General features: G+C 59.4%; 1 protein-coding gene across 3 annotated transcripts; it reads right to left on the bottom strand.

Moving 5' to 3' along the window:
• Nucleotides 1-7360: 7360 nt before the first annotated feature.
• Nucleotides 7361-15154, bottom strand: AMOTL2 (angiomotin like 2). Of its 3 annotated transcripts, none has more exons than XM_030029183.1 (10): nucleotides 15085-15154; nucleotides 13733-14553; nucleotides 12006-12240; nucleotides 11317-11461; nucleotides 11081-11173; nucleotides 10117-10412; nucleotides 9707-9999; nucleotides 9386-9597; nucleotides 9064-9219; nucleotides 7361-8756 (listed from the first exon to the last, which is right to left on the bottom strand). In XM_030029183.1, the coding sequence occupies exons 2-10, from the start codon at nucleotides 14464-14466 to the stop codon at nucleotides 8698-8700; spliced, it is 2223 nt and encodes a 740-aa protein (XP_029885043.1). In that variant the 5' UTR covers nucleotides 14467-14553; nucleotides 15085-15154; the 3' UTR covers nucleotides 7361-8697. The 3 variants fall into 3 exon arrangements, with proteins under 3 accessions (XP_029885043.1, XP_029885044.1, XP_029885045.1); XM_030029184.1 differs by having other exon boundaries at nucleotides 9064-9216; XM_030029185.1 differs by lacking the exon at nucleotides 9064-9219.
• Nucleotides 15155-16092: the final 938 nt, after the last annotated feature.

The raw sequence follows: 16092 nt of genomic DNA, 5'->3' as shown, positions 1-16092 counted from the left end.
TGGTTGTGGCATCCCATCTTCACTTCAGTGTACGGGCGTGCAAAAACCCAGGGAGAAAAGTGCTGCAGGGGATCTAAACGCAACGTTTGGCTTCGAAGTGTCAGCTTGAGATAAAACATGCTCCGACTTTCTCAAGTGAAGAATTAGGAAATTCAAGGGAAGTGAGTCTCCCCCCAGCTACCCCATGAAAAATTTCAAGGAAAACTCGTACGTGTAAAGTTTCAAGCATCGGGAGTTAAAACTTTCCTTCGGCCTCAAGCCAATTGTTTTCCCCAAATTTAAGTATTTCTGTGATTTCCCTAAGCATGAGAACAGCGAGAAATGGGCACCTTCTCTTCGATTAACCAATACAAATTCTTACACGCTTGTATTTTTAGAAGAGTTTTAGCTCTAAGGTGGAGAGGGAAGCAAAATTACGATGAAACATTTCCCCTGCAGCAGTCAGGAAGGCCAAACGTCCAATTTTTCCTGGAAGGAAGAAGCCAGGTTTTTTTCTTAAAAAAAAAAAAAGAAAAAAAGAAAAAAAAGAAAAAAGAAAGAAACCAAGCCACTTCTGTATGGGAAAATGTTTCACTTGAGATTTCCTGAGCAGTGTTACTGTGCAGTGGCTCAGTGCTGGTGTTAAGACCTGAGAAATGAAGTTCAGTGGTTTTTAAAGCCTTTCCCCGCCCCGGGCAATGGCTCGACTGTCTCCATCCCCTGCAGCTGGGCGTCATTTGCCCAACCTGCCGAGGAAGTGCCGCAAGCCTCATCCCCCTTCCGAGACCCTTTGCTTCCAAATGAGCTTCTAACGACCACAATTTTTCTCCATCCAATTAATTAATACTGGGCTCCCTTTGGATATTTGCAGCGCCCTGTGGTGGGACTTGGCCCTGCAGCCCTGGGGACTTGCCCTTGGCTCTGTGCCGGATCCAGTCCCTTGTGCTTGTGCCAGTCCTGCTGGGACGGTGTGCCGGAACCTGCCACGAACGTCTAAACCTTTCCTGCTGTAGCAAAACCCAGTGAGCAACCAAAAAAAAACCCCCCACATCAGCTCTAGCAGGATACTTAGTTCCTTTTCTTTCCAATTTCTGCTTGAATATTTTCAGTGGCATGTTTGAAAATGAAAAGCTTTGGAAAACAACCCCTGCCTGGTGGCAAGTCAGGCTTCCAAAATGTCACAGTGAAACACTTAGGGTTGTTTTTTTTGGCCAAAATAAATGAAGAAATAAAAAGGCATCTTGGGCCAGGGACAACTCAAACACTGGTGGGGGTGACGTGAATCATGTTTAGCTAAAAAAAAAAATGTATTTCACTCAGAAATGCTTCTTGCACGTCTCCCTTTCACTCGCAGTGAACCGCTGATCCCAGGTGAGGTACGTGACATCAGGGACGCTTATTGCTGCCCCGTGTAACAAAACTTGCCTATAGCTGTCAGGAAACATAGGGATACATAAATACTCTAATTTACACACATGAATAGTATAATGGATGTCGTGCGCAGCAAGAGATGGCATCGCGTGAGCTCTGCAGGGGACAGGCACGTGGGAGATGTCCCCAAGCCCCATCTGATTTCAGACCCCACACTACTATTAGGCAGGAGCTTAAAATTATTGTGTGCTCAGCTGTTGTCCCTGTTCACACCTCTAAGCAGCTTGTGTCCCCCTGCTTTCATTCAGTGATGCTGTTGTGGCTGGCATCCTGCGAGTCCTCTGCATGCTCCTGCTCTGACGAGTCAATGGGCTCTGCCTGGATGCTGGGGGACCCCTATCCCCTTGGGCAACGGCAGCTCCACTCTACGAGGTCCTGAGTCTCCTGCTGTGACTTTGCTCCAGGCAGGGAGGTGACCTGGGGTCTCTGGGGGTCCCTGCCAACCTCAGTGATGCTGGGATTTCCCACGACCCAGCTTTGCTGAGCGGAGAGCCCCTTGCTGCTGCTCTCTCACCTGGTTATTGCAGCTCTCATGTTCCCAGGAAGCGTTCGGTCCCAGAGGTGAAGCCTCACGCTCGCATCTCTCCAGACACTGAACCGCCCCATCCCGCTCACCAGTGCTTTCTCATTACCCCAAGGAAGGCTGTTGGTCCCCAAGCCTTTCATCCGACACTCTCCTCAATACATCCATGTGGGTGCTCTTCCACCGCAGAGCTGGTGTCCGGAGCCCACCTGTCCTGGGGTCCCACTGTCCCCCAGCTCCCACCCTGGTGCCTTCCCAGCATGGACAGACCCCCCCTGCAAAAGCCCAGCACTGGTTTTCCCCAAGATGCTGCACGAGGATGAAATCATCAGCCGCTCACTGATCATCACCACCATTGTCCAAACCAAGCCCTAGCTCCAGCTGGAAACTTGAGCAGACATCCAGCCACACCATTGTGTATCGGCATTAAACTGCCAACAGGCGAGAGGCACGACCTGGATCCTGCTGGTCCTCCGCATCCTGGCTGGCACTGACCTCCTCTTCCTTGCCTCCTCGCCGCCATCTGTCCAGGCTCACCATTGCTCCTCAGCCACCGGAGCATACGAAGCATCCCAAAAATTTTACTGAGATGAAACAACCTGGGGCTGAATATGGAGCCTGTCCCACAAGGCATCTCCTCCTCTGGCAGGCAGGGATGCAGCTGAGCATGGGGTCATCCCCTGCCTGCTGCCGGCCCTGGCCCAGTGCTCCACCCTGCCGGTGCTGCCTGCAGTGGCAGTCCCCACGTGCAGGCAGGGGTGCGTGACCCCCATACCAGCGCTCAGGCGGCATAGCCCTGACTCATTTTTCATGTGAAGTAACGTACCCAGGGGAGGGAAAGAAGCCCCCCAAAAAGCTAAGCCTGCCCCACCAGCAAACCCGTGCAGCTGAGGAGCCAGAGGTGCTTGGACGTGGGAGCCCTGACCCATCCTGTGCCTCTTGCCACCAGCTCTGACCTCCTGGAGACCTTCGGGCACTGAACCCTGGGCTGGAGAGGGGCTTTTCAGCTTTTGGGATCACACCTAAGAGCAAAGGCCTATGGGGCTGCCCTGTGGGAGGATGAGGAGGCAGGAAAGGGGAGGAAGGAGTCCCAGCCCTGCCAGGGGACATGGGTGAACCAGGGAATACCTGCTGCCTGCAAGGGCCGGATGGTCAGGCTGCTGTTGTGCTCCCTGCAGCTCCCAGCTGCCTGCATCGTCCCCAGACAGACATCTTCCAACCCCTGGGGACACAAAACAAAGAGCACAGGCAGCATCCCGCGCCCTTGCCCCAGCTGCCTACGTGAGCTGCACCCCCCGGAGCATCCCCAGCCACCTCGACCAGGGGAGGTGACAGGCAAGGTGCCCAATGGGCTGGATCCTACCCGCCACCACCAGCCCGGAGTTGCTCCGCCACCAGGCTTGGCCCCGAATTTGCCTGCTGCCAGCCACAGGGAGCAGCGAGAGTGGCAGCCTGAGTATGGCCGGGGAGTGGGTGCGAGCAGGGAGAGCCAGCGAGCTCGTCCACCTGGTTTTTCAAGGTCACAGAGGTGGTGGGAAGGAAAGAAAAGAGAGCGAGGAAAAAAAAGTTGACTCAGAAACCACAGGGAATTTTTTGCCTTTTTAGAATACTGGGAAGAGAAAAAATAGCCACAGTTATTCAAAGCATCCGGGATAATAACAGCCTGTTTACTGTTTGCATGCAAAGATGGCAGGCAGGCAGTACAGCACAGGGAAGAGGAATGAGGAATTTGCTGCTCTCGCGCCGCGGCCCAACCGCTTCTGCTTAGCCCAGCAAAGCGCTGGGTGCTTTCCCAGCCTGCCTGTGCTGGCTGCGAGGCCAGGAGCTGGCCAGCCCTGCCACGACGCCTGGCCGGTCCCCGCCGCAGGCCTGGGAGGAAGGGCTTTGGGAGGGACCTGGGGCTGGGGAGGATGAAGAAGGAGCTCCTGGTGCTGGAGGATGCTCGTGCCGCCCCGCAGCTGGGTGGATGGAGCATCCTGGAGGGAGTCACGGCCACCCCCGTGCACGTGGGGACATGCATCTCCCCTAAATAACACCAGCCACCCCACCCCGTGGGTGCCATCTCTGCTCCAGCTCCTGCTGCACACTGCTGCTCTGCAAGGGAGGGGACATCTTGGGGGGTGGCTTGTAAGGGCAATGGGATGCAAAGCCTGATGCAAAGACTTTGGAGGGGGGAAAGCATTGGCCTCCCAGCAGGAGAAAGCCAAGGGAGAGCCTCGCAACAAGCCCTGGGCACAGAGAGGAGCCTGTAGGCTTGGGGGACCCCTAAGGGAAGGCAGTGGGGTGAGGAAAGGAGGAAGGGGGAAGGGAAGGGTTCAGCAGGCCCGGCGGGGAGAGCTTCATTCCTGCCGGCCCGACGAGCAAGCCAGGACTTGAGGCGAGAGAAAGCACCGCAGTTTGCCCAACTGGTTTGCTGGGAAGCCGGCTGCAGGGCTGGCCCGCAGCATTGACAAACTTCGCCCACAAGAATCGGGATTATTTGGAAGGGGAGAGAAATTCCCTTTCTCCCAAATCCTGTTGGGGATTTTTCAGCTTTTCAAAGAGCTGTTTTCCGTCATAAGGAGGTTGCAATGACCTTGTCTTTCCCCATCCAGCTCCAGCATTTGGCAAGTGGAAAAGGAGAGGAGACGCACGAGGAGTGGATGGGGAGGCACCAGGGCCAACAAAGGACCTGCCAAGCTCCAAGGATGCTCCAAGGACCAAGCTCCAACCTCCAGGCTCCAGGGAGAAACGAGGAAAAGCAGGAACCAAAGCTGCAGAGATGCTGCTGTGGTATGGCACCAGGAGAACGAGGTGCTCCTAGCTGGGAATGTGACTTAGTGGATGGCCATGGGGCCCCAACAAGATCCTCAACCTTGTCCAGACCCGCCGTGACTACGGGAGGGACCGTACCTCCCTGAACAGCCCCCAGGCTGGACAAGCTGTCTCCCTTTCACCCACGAGAGAGCTGCTGCCCTGGGACAGGGTGTGTCACTCAAAGCCACCGGGGTGACAGTGGTGGCATTCAGAGCAGAGCCCGCTGGCCCTTTTCCATCTCTCCAGGGTTGTGGATGTGCAACCCACAGAAGGTGTCGCATACAGGCACCAGCTCAGCCAGCAGCTCAGCAAACATCTCCAGCCACCCCCTCTCAGGGACATGGGAACCTGGGGATACAGGGATGCAAGGATTGTGGACGCAGGGATGCAGGAACAAAGGGGTGCAGAGATCGAGGACACAGGGATGCAGAGATGCAAGGATGGAGGACACAGGGATGCAGGGTCATGGGGATGCAGGGATACAGGGATGCAGAGATCAAGCCCACAGGGACACAGGGACACAAGGGGTCAAGGACGCAGGGACACATGGAGCAAGGACACAGAGATCACAGACACAGGGATGGGAGCGGAAGCAGGGATGAAGTACCACACATGGTATTTCAGCTGAAACAGCAAAAGAGTCACCGGCAACTGTGCCAGTGTGACAGGGACATGTCCTGGCCTGAGCAGGAACCACGTGGCATAAAGGACTGTGGGTCCAAGCGATGCTGATGGTGAAACCCAGTGAGACAGTGAGGAAAGAGCAGAGGGAAATGCCTGTGATGACAGAGAGATAAAGCAGGTGATAACGTACCCCCATACCAGCCTTCCTTCCACCAAGGCATGGAGATCCATTAGGCTGAAAAGCAACCCTACCAAAACAAACAAATCTGGGCACTGTTGCCACATCCTCAGGGGCATTAGCAGGAGGAGCCAGGACCTCCTGCCCCAACCTGCCGGGCTCGGGTGTCCTCTCCCCACAGCCTGACTCCCGCATTTACAGATGGGCTTTGGGGTTTTCCTTTCCCTTCCTATTTTTTTACGCTTCTCTGCCACCTCATTTTTACAAGGCTGTGCTCCCCCATTTTCTGGCTCCCGGAGACTGTGAAAGCCCTGGGGATGGGGCTCCACAGGGCAACAGGCAGGATGGAGAATGGCCAAGCAGTGGGCAAAGCTCTCAACAGGAGCCCATCCCTTGAATCCCTGGACCTAGAAAGCTGCCTGCAAACACCCAGACCTGCCGCAAGGCCGCTCTGCATCCGGATTCGGGGATTCGGGTAAATAAAGCGTGGGGCGTGAGAGCTGCGGTATGCCAGGAATGCTGCAAGCCTTCCCGGGGCGGTATGCCAGCTCCCGGGCAGCAGGAGCTGGGGAGGCAGGGCAGGTATGGCCCCTGGCTGGGGACCGCCACCACCCCCCAACATATTCCCAGCAGCAGCAGCTCCCCGTGAGCTTTGCACCCAGTTCTCCCCATTGCTGGCCCCATTTCAGGAAGGACAGAACGGTCCCCTTCAGACATGCCCTGTGCATGGGGGGAGCTTGTTTCCCTGCTTGCAAAACCCAGAAGTCATGGGTGGAAGCTTCCCATCACTCCGAGTCTCTAACCTACTCTTGCAGGGACAGAGACCTGTCCCACAGCCACAGGAAGCCCTGAATTTTCAGCCACGCAGGTTCCTGGGTGGGAAGGGTAGAGCCGAGCCAGGGTTCAGCATCGCAGTCCCACCAAGACCAGTGATCCTCAATGGAGTCCTAAGCCACCTTCCAGGGACGAGTTGGCAGCAAAGCTGGTTTCTTACACTGTTGTTCTGCATAATCCGAGCTAAAGCCCATTGCAGAGACTTGCACAAGATCCCCTGGTCCCCAGGGACAGGAGGATAAAAAAAAAATAAGCTGCCAATAAATGCCAAGTGATGCACAAAAGGGAAAGCCCCAGCCCAGCTGGTGATGGCTCCAGCCAGGCTGCCAGCACCCAAGCAGCCAGAGCAGAGTCCCTGGGGATGCTCCCTGGGAAGCATTAACATGACAGCTATTAAAAATAAAAGGCAAATGACAGCAGCAAACAAAAAGCTCAGAGAAGAAGGGCTGGGCAGCAGCACGGCGTGGCTGTGGAAGACTTAAGGTAGCCCCAACGTGAACACCAGGAGAACTTCTAGTCTTCCAGAAGACCAAGGAGCGAAGCAGGGTGGGAAGGGCTTGGAGGTGGCTGACAAAGCCAGGGGAGAGCTTGGGGACCATGTTCAGCCATGCTTGAAGACGTGGCCATCAAGGAGCCCCTGTGGCAGGGGCTTAGGAGGGCAGGAACGGGTTCTTGCGAGGAAGAGGAGGAGGATCCCATCAGGATGGAATTACCAGAGCACTACACCCAGGAAGGAAATGATATCAACATTTCTAGGTAACTCCATCCTTTCCCATCGAGGTGGGGGAAATGGGATCCCAATGGGATTTTGGGGAATGCAGAGATGCTCTTCAACATTTTTTTCCCCTTCTCCCATGCAGCTGCACCCCAAATCACTGCCCCGGGGAGCTGGGAAGGGCAGTGTTTCAGCCAGGGGGTCGCTACCCCTATACCCCTTCTGACCCAGCAGCACCTCCCTCTCGCCCCATCGCATGGGAAAAAAGAGTACCCGTGGGTCAATATTTGGGGTTTTTTTATTAAAATATTGTTATACCAAGTGGAATGCTACAGCAATCTCGGTATAGGGCAGCATAACGAAACAGCCAGGTTTACGTTTAAATATTTAAGATAACTTAAAACGCACAAACAGGAACTCATCGTCTTTGGCAGGAAAAAAAGTTCACAGCACAAAAAAAAAATACTTAAAAAGAAATACCAATATTAATATAAAATATATTAAGTTGGGGGGGGGGGGTGTTCCTCTTTCATAATTTTTTGTTTGTTTGTCTTCCACTTTGTAAACAATGCACAAGAACCAAACGCATTTTTTACGTGTCTGGGAGAGAAAAATAAAAAATGCAGTTGTCCAGCAAATGCACACATGTTTAAAGAAGAAAGAAAGAAAAAAAATATATACATATACACAAAGGGCAAGGACAGGAAGCATCCCAGCTCAGAGGACCGAGACGTCGGTGCTGGCTATGGGCAGAAGCCAGCTGCCAGTAGCCAGGGGATGTGGTGGTGGGATGAAGCCACAAGAGGGGCGGTGCATCCCACCGCCTCCATCAGCCATCCTCGGTTCACTCTGAGCGTTTCACCTCTGGTTTCAAGGGGATTTCTCCTCCACCTTTCATTCCCTTGATTATCATTCTCTTTTGCTTCACTGCCACCGCATCCCAAACCCCTCGCCTGCCCGTGATAAAAACCCAGAGGCAGGATGCAAGTGATGGATACAGGTGATGGATGCAGATGATGGTGGTTTGGGGCTCTTGGTGCTTGGCTTGGCCATGTGGATCCAGGCGGTCGATGGGACCCATGGAGGATCCCTCCCAGCTCTGCCCTTGTGCAGACATCACCTTGTGGGTGCAGTTCGGGTGAACAGAGAGGGATTTTCCAGTTGGAGGCCAAGCACCTGGGTGAGTGCAGGTGACCAAGACCCAGAGACAGGATGGGGATGGAGCCGGGATGGGGATGGAGCCCATGAGCGAGGGGGTGGGAAGAAGCCCCCCACCTCAGGAAGGAGAAGAGGCTGAAACAACAAGTATGTTTGCTCCCATCGTACAAAACCTGGGTGTATTTACAGGGGGGTCACGAGGCTCCACTACCACTGTGGGGTTCCCGGGCTCCAGCGCGCCCCGCGCAGCTGGGGACCCGTGTGGGTGCCAAGCGGGGACAGTGGCTCTCCCATGCATGGAGGCCACCCACTGAGACTGGCCGCGGGGACACTGCTGAGCTCCAGGCTCGGTCCTCCTTCCTGCAGGCTCCTCCATCCCAGGCAGGTGCAGGCAGGGCGGCTCTGCCCATGCGGCAGGCAGGGAGGGTGGAGGGGCTGGCGTGCAGCCTGTGGGTGGCCTTAAATCAGGATCTCCACCATGTCAGACAGGTCCGGGGCTCTGGCAGCAGCCGAGCTCTCTGCAGAGAAAGAAGGCGAGAGCTGGAGGAGAGGTGAAGAGCATCAGCATGGCACCCATCCCACCGAAGGGCCAGCAGCAAGTGTACTGCTGGTCCAGTCTCCCCCAAAGTGTTCAAGAAAAAAGCTCTGCACCTGAAAAGCGAAAAAGCAACGAGCGATTGCAGGGATTCAAACCCACCAGGCTCAAATGGGGCCTTTAAAATGCCTTAAAAAATCACCGATGCTTGTGCAAAGCCCATCTCCTGGATGCCAAGCCCACGTGCTGGAGCATCCCCAGCTCTCCCCGTGCCATCCCCAGGGACTCACCCAGCAAACCAGCCGGGCGCTCAGTGCCCTCGCCCTGGCCACTGCTTTCGGCCGCCCCGTCCGTCTGCGTGCTGCCGTCCTTGCTGCCATGCTTGGAGTGGGAGGGCAGAGGGAGGGTGGCGGGCGCTGCTGCCCCTTCGGCAGTGGCTTTGCCTGCTGGAGGAGATGCCATTAGGGATTGCCAGCTGCTCGGGCTGGTCCCTACGGCTCACCAGAGAAATCCCCCCTCCTCAAGCTCTCTACTTCCAAAACTGCAGGGGAAATTGCAGGCAATTCCCTGCTGCCGAGTGAAGGCAAGGAGCAGGCAGGTGCCTCTATTTACCTGTGCTGCCCCGGGAGGTGCCCTCGGCCAGCCGGTCACTCTGGCCAGCCCCCGGCCAGCTCGGGGCGGCGGAGGCAGCAAAGACAGAGGGCACGGACTTGGCTGGCCGCAGGGAGCCTTGGAGGGCTTTGCTGGGGTCCCTCCGTGAGCGCTGCTGCAGGACCTTGATGACGGCATCCTTCTCCAGGATTTGGGCATGAAGGGCTTTTAACCTGGAGAGGAGAAGAGGCAGAAGCTGGGAGAGACGCTGGAGTAGGGGAGGAGGAGGCGGACACTGCCTGGCCAGAACACGGCGCAAGCTTGTCAGCAAGGTGGGCCTACCTGTTCTCCATCTCCTGGTGCTTGTGGCTGGCCAGGAGGAGATCCCCGTTGAAGCTGCTGTTGGGGGAGTGCCGCGGGGAATGGCTGATGAGGGTGGTGTCCCGCTGGGCGGCTGCAGTGGCCGCGGCGTCCATGGCAAACTGCCGCATGGTGCACTCCTCCAGGTACTTCTGCTCCCACTTGGTCATGTCAGCCTCCAGGGCCAGGATCTTCTCCTCCTTCTCCCTCAGCTGCTCAGAGAGCGTGTGGGCACTCAGCTCCGGCGTCCCCCCACCTGCGGCACCTGCGTGCCTCTGCGGCGGCAAAAAAACCCAGAAAACAACCCAAAAGAGAGGATGAGGAGGTGCTGGGAGGATGCATCACCCACCATGGCTCACCAGCACCCACGGCCGTGTCTCGCCGGCACACACCTGCTGAGCCCGCAGCATCTTCAGCTCCTGCTCCAGGCGGGTGCGGAGCCGCAGCTCGAGCTGCTCCCGTTTTTCACAGGCGGCCTGGAGCTGGCCCAGGGCTGCCTGCAGCCGCTCCACCTTCTCCACGTAGGCTCGCTTCTTCCGCAGCTCGGCTTCCGCCTTGGCTGCCCGTGCCTGGGCACTGCTCAGCGCCTGCTCCAGCAGCTCTGCCCGCCGCCGCTGGTCCTCGTTGGCACTGCGCAGCAGGGACACCTCTCGCTCCAGCTTCTCCTTCTCTTGCTGGTGCTCGTAGCCTGCAAAAGAGCCCCACCAAGTCTCAGCCAAAGAGGCTTCGCCAGCCTAAGGCTGGTCCACAAAGCCCCCCCTGGGGGCTCTTTGCTCCCCAAAGCCTGGCCGGGCCATCCCTTTCCCAGCACGCAAGGTATGTGGGGGGTCAAGGGCATCCCAGCCACTCGGGCAGATGGCCAAAAGCCTCCATTTGCCACATTCCAGCCCAAATTTTGGCTTGTGAAGGGTAAAATCTGCCCGGCATGAATCCAGCCACCTTAGAGAAGGGGATGCAATTCCTCCCACGTAACACCAACACTGTGTCTCTCTGCTAAAATAATGCATTTAGGTATATTTTCCCCCAGAAAAGCCCAGGCCTGCGCAGCTGCAAGGCACAGGAGGGAGGAGGGAGAGAAGGGCCAGGCTGGCGCGGGGCGGGAGTGCGGGCTCGATGCTGGAAGAGCCGGCGCTGCAGCAGGAATGTGGAGAATGCGGGTCACGCCGCCGGCCGGCCAGGATTAATGGCTCGAGTCCAGCGCCAAGAGCAGCTCCATCCTCCCTGGGGATGGGCAAGAGCTGCCGCTCGCCACCCGCCTCCTCCTCCTCCAGCCGAAAGGGAGCACGCTGAGCCCCACCGTCCCGCTCACGGATGCCATGGGGAGCCAGGCAAGGACGGGCATCCCCCGGGACTTACTCTGCGCCAGGAGTTTGGCCACGCTGCCCTGGTTGCTCTCCTGGCTTTCCTGGGTCTTGCTGGCCAGCTGCTTGTTCGCCGATTCCAACCGCTCTGGTCCAAAGGCAATTAAATCCAATTAAGATTTGAATACAAGATTTTGGCCAGAGGAAGCTTGGCTCCTGGCAGAAACACACGGGGGAAAAGCCGGGGGATGAAGAACACCCATGGGGATGGGGATGTGGAGGGTCCCTCACCTTTCAGGTCCCGGTTGAAGTCCTGGAGCCGTCGCATCTCGCCATCTCTCTTGTTCCTCATGGCTTTCTCCAAGGCTTCCCGCTTGGAAGACGCCTTGACGAGGTTTTCGTAATCCTCTGAGATGCGCTGGATCTCGCTCTCCAGCTGGGGCGGAGGAAGGGACAGGCCGGGGTTAGATATTCATGGAATGAGGAAAGGAAAGGGAGATGCTGGCCAAAGCTCACCCAGGCCACTCAGCCCAACCCAAGCTGTCAGAAGAGCTCAGCACACCCATGGGACGCCCCCAGGGTGACCCCCAGGGCATGTTTTGGGGGGAAAACCAATTTTTTCTGCCCTTCTTTGCGCAGAAGAGTCCCTCCACAGGTTTTGGCTCTGCTGTAGCCCGGCCGGCGGGGAACAGCCACCCCTTGTACGCGGCCACACAAAGAGCTTTCTGTGGCGGCTGGGGATGGGGGGGACAGGAGGAGGGAGGGGGTCACCGGAGAATGGGCTCCTTCTCCCCCGACCCGGCTGCCGTGCTGCTGAAACGCAGCTGCTCGGAGGGGAACAAGCCGCCGGAGGGAGGGGGAAGAAGGGATTAAAATGCTAAAGGGGGTGAATTTTCACAGCAGCTGGTTGAGCATCCCCTTGCTCATGGGGAGGGGGGGGACACGATACCATGACCACGGGGCTGCCGCTGCTCGCTCACCTTCTGGATGCAGCTTGCTTTCTCGGCACAGCTCTCCAGCTCCCGCCGCAGCTTCTCACTCTCCCGCTGGAGCCTCTCATTTTCCCGCAGGACTGCATCTGCCCGGGCCAGGCGGCTGCTGGCTGAGACCGCCTGGGCACTCACCAGTGCCTCCACGCTGGCGGGACCCAGCGTGCCCGGGCACAGGGTGCCCGGTGGCGGCAGGAAAGTGGTGGGGACGTGGGTGGGCAGCACCCTGCAGGGAGAGAGGAGAGGGATGCTCAAGGGGCTTGGCAGGGCAGGAGAGCCAACCGCATCTCCAGCTCCCAGCCGACCGCTCCAAACCCATGGGCCAAGCAGGTGCTGCTGGTGCCTTTGGGTGGCCCCAAAGGAGGAGGGAAGCTCTGGGAAGCACCTATCCTGCTTTTCAGAGCCGGGAAGCGTTTGCTTTCTAAAAGGTGCTTTCCTGAGCACCCTCAAACACAAAATAAACCCCGTCTCACAGGGATGCCTTGACCTGACAACTCCAGGACCTTGCCAGTGGGTCAGGCTGGGCTCCCAGCCCCCCAGGCCCACCCTATTGCTGGGGGTGCTGCAAAGGGATGACAGCTCAGCAAAGGATGCACCTTGGGAGATGGCAGCACTGCCCCTTTTCCTTGTTTTCTGGGCAAAGCAAGGGCTGCCGGCATGGTTCCTCACCACCAAACTATTAATACACCCTTGCTGTATTTGGAGTAGCAGGGCCAGCCCAGCCACCCCTCGCACGACCGCTCCGAGTTCCTCGACAACCCGCGGCCGCCTCGAATACCCCAAGCAGGGCAGCCATGCACAGCCCGGCTCCACTCCACCGCAGGCTGCCCGCCAAGGGCCTGCATTCCTGCGGGATGATATGGGAGAGAGGAAGAATAAATACATCTTCCTCGCGGCTCCCCTTCCCCTCTTTGTTCCCTGGAAGGAGAAGGTTTTCCTGCCAGAGATGCTATCACTCTCCACCTGGATAGGTCAGCAGGGCTGGGAGCAGTGTGCATCGAGCCTCCAATTCCCTTCTTCCCATCGTTTTCCACACTGGAAAAAGTTTTTTACAGCCCTCCTCAAATGCCGGGCATCGCCTAGACCTCTGGGCCCCCCAGACCGCTCCATGGCCCTCTCGGAGACAACCTGGCTCTTTGCTGGAGGCATCAAGCTGCTGAAGGGAAGGGGAGAGCTGCCCAGCGCTGCTCATCTCCTCCAGGAACCACCTGGCACCAGCCCAGGCTCAGCTCAGCAGCAGTCTCATGGCACCAGCAGCAAACTGGTGCTATGCGGACATCCCCAGCTCAGGACTACGGGGTGGGTTTCCATGGAGCGGGGAGCGCGTTTGCCTTCCACCCTGCCCCATGCCCGTTCCACATTTAGCCGTTTCCTGAGCTGGCTCCAGCTCCTAAATTAACTCCAAATTCCTCCCAGCACATGGGGAGGGGCCAGGGTCTGCAGACACAGTGGGATTTTCATCACTGGTTGGAAAAATCCAACTCTGCTGGGGGAAACCGGGGAGAGGAGGGGACCCGTGGTGTCCCTGCAGAACCCCAGAGGCTGAGCCAAAACCAGCCCCGTGAGGACGAGAGATTCGGCAATGGCTGCCCCGGGCCCCCTCACTGCTCTCCGCATCCCGCATCTTCCGAGCATCCATCCTGGCCACTCCTGGGGCACCACGGCTGGGAGGCACCCAGTGAGCACCCCAAAACTGGAGCCCAGGGTTCGCAGGTTACCTGATTTCAGGATGCTGAAATCCAGGACCTTCCCGGGAGCAGGGTCGGGGTTCGGCCAGGTAGGTGTCCTGGGAAGGGATGACATAGGGATACTCCGGAGGGGGTCCCCGTGGCTCCGGCCCCTCGGGGTGCTGCCCTCGGAGGGCAGCGAGCTGGTGGTGGCGGGAGAGCTGGGGGTAGCTGTGGGAAGCACTGATGGGGCTCTGCGCTTTGGCCCCGTTCCTCTCCAGCGACATCCGCATCAGCCGCTCGCTCAGCGACCGCACGTGGCCGTGCTTCAGGTCCTTCAGCCCCTCGTCGGGGCGTCGGGTACCACTCTCGGCCCCGCGTGGACCATTTTCGCCCCAAATCCCTGGGCTGACCCCTCCGGGCTGCTGCCCGCCCCGCTGCGAGGCGTAGTACTGGGAATGTGCCTTGGCCTCCTCGTAGGTCGGGAGCTCCTCGCCCTTGTGCTGGGGCTGGCAGAGCCGATAGATGCTGTTCTCCAAGTAGATGTGGTCAGAGTGATGCTCCTGACCCTGGGGCTCCTGCCGCGTGGACTGCTGCACCATTTGGCTCTCCTCCGGACTGAGGCTCTCCAGGGAGGAGCGGGGGCTGCCGGCACCCCCACCGCCACGCAGGGCCTGCTGCTGGATGGCCAGCAGCGTGCGGTTCTCTGTGAGGTTCCCGTAGCGCAGCTGCTCCTGAATCAGGCGGTGCAGGACCGTCCCGTTCGAGTCCTCCGCCGTCCTCATCTCTGCCTGCGCCGTCGGCAAAGCCACGTTTCCACCTGAGAAGGGTGTCCCCGGGGACCTTAGCAGCAACTGTCTGCGCTGAGGCACCTGCGCAGGGTAAAGAGGGGATAATTGGGAACCAGCCTAGGCAGGATGCAGCGCAGACCCTGATCAACAAGGGTTTGTTTTCCAGGAATCCTGCTCGGCACGCTGGCAGGCCGGCCGGGACGTGCCGGCCGGGTGGGAGGCCGTGGCGGCTGTGGGAGTGCGGAAGCAGGCTCCCCGCTGCCGTGGCTGAGCACTGGCGCTCTCATCACACCCATGGCCGAGCCTGGCTCCGGGGGCCGGGACCGGGGCTGGGGGCGGGGGGGAGGCGGCGGCTCGGGGGGTCGAGGCTGACTCCGATGCTGGCTCCCCACCGGACCCGGGCCCTCCCCCAGGGACCGGCGCTGCCCCGTAGCCCGGGGATGAGGGACGAGGCGGCCCCGGGGGGACCGGGCACGGAGCCACCGGGAGGCCGGCGGGAGTCCGGCGGGACCCCCCCGCCCCAGCCCCGGCGAACCGACCCGGCCCCTCACGGCTGTCCCGATCCCGGCGGGGTCCCGGTGCTAGTGGGAGCCCCACCGGGGCGGCACTTACCGGAGCATGGCGGAGCGGAGCGGCGCGGGGCGGCGGCGGCGGCGGCACTGGGCGTCCCGGCGGCAGCGGAGGCCGGCCCGGGCCCTGCTATGCCCGGAATGCAGGGGCCGGACCCGCCCGCTCCGCTCCGCTCCGTACCGCCCCTCCCCGTCCCGCCGGGGCTGCTGCCGGCAGGGGGAGCACGGACGGGGACGGGGACACGGACACGGACACGGACACGGGAGCCGTGGGGCAGCCGCAGTCGGCCTGGGCTGGCGGCTTCAGACCCCCACCCCTGGGAAAGGGAGGGAGCGGGACGTGCCTCCCTGCTTCCCCGCGCTCTTCAAAATCAAAATCACCCCAAAACTCACCCAGGCCTTTCCCGCACCCACTGGAGCCCACTGGCACTGTGAGATCCCGGGTGGGTCGCTCCCAGCTCCGCAAGCGTGTGGGGATGCTCGGGGCACTTGGCCGGCCTGGGTCCGGGAGCACGTGCCCCGGGTGTGCCAGGGGCCACACGTGTGCCACGGGCGCTGGCAGGCGTGCGAGGGGCCTGGGGGGCAAGAGGCAGCAGCAGGCCGGGGGGGTCAGTGCACGCCACATGCGTGCGGGGAGCTCGCAGCTGCCAGGATATGGGGGGGGGGGGGGGCGGCGAGCTCTGCCCGCCAGCTGTCTGGGAACATAAATCTTTCTGTTTAATCGCAGCTTGGAGAGACGCGCCATTGTCTGCGGGACCAACCCAGCCCCACAAAAACCTGCCGGCCCCATCTGCTCTGCCCTCACGCCCCCCCCCTTCCTCGCCTCCCGCCGGCTGGGGGACATCAGCTCACCGCAAGTGCAGCCGTCCCTGCCAGCTCTTGCGTGTTGGGCGCTGGGCTCGGCACCTTTGGGTGTCCCCTGCCTCCCTCCCAGCCTCAGTTTCCCTTTTCGGGCAGATGCCGTTTGCAGCACAGCCACGGGAGCACGGTGGGGCTTGGCCACCCACCACTCTGGGGGATACGAGGGGATGGAGGAAGTCACCAAGGACCA

This window comes from Aquila chrysaetos, chromosome 10 (assembly GCF_900496995.4).
Source record: "Aquila chrysaetos chrysaetos chromosome 10, bAquChr1.4, whole genome shotgun sequence".
Taxonomy (NCBI): domain Eukaryota; kingdom Metazoa; phylum Chordata; class Aves; order Accipitriformes; family Accipitridae; genus Aquila; species Aquila chrysaetos.
Note: the sequence above shows the minus strand (reverse complement) of the source record. Positions and strands in the feature narration are given on the sequence as shown.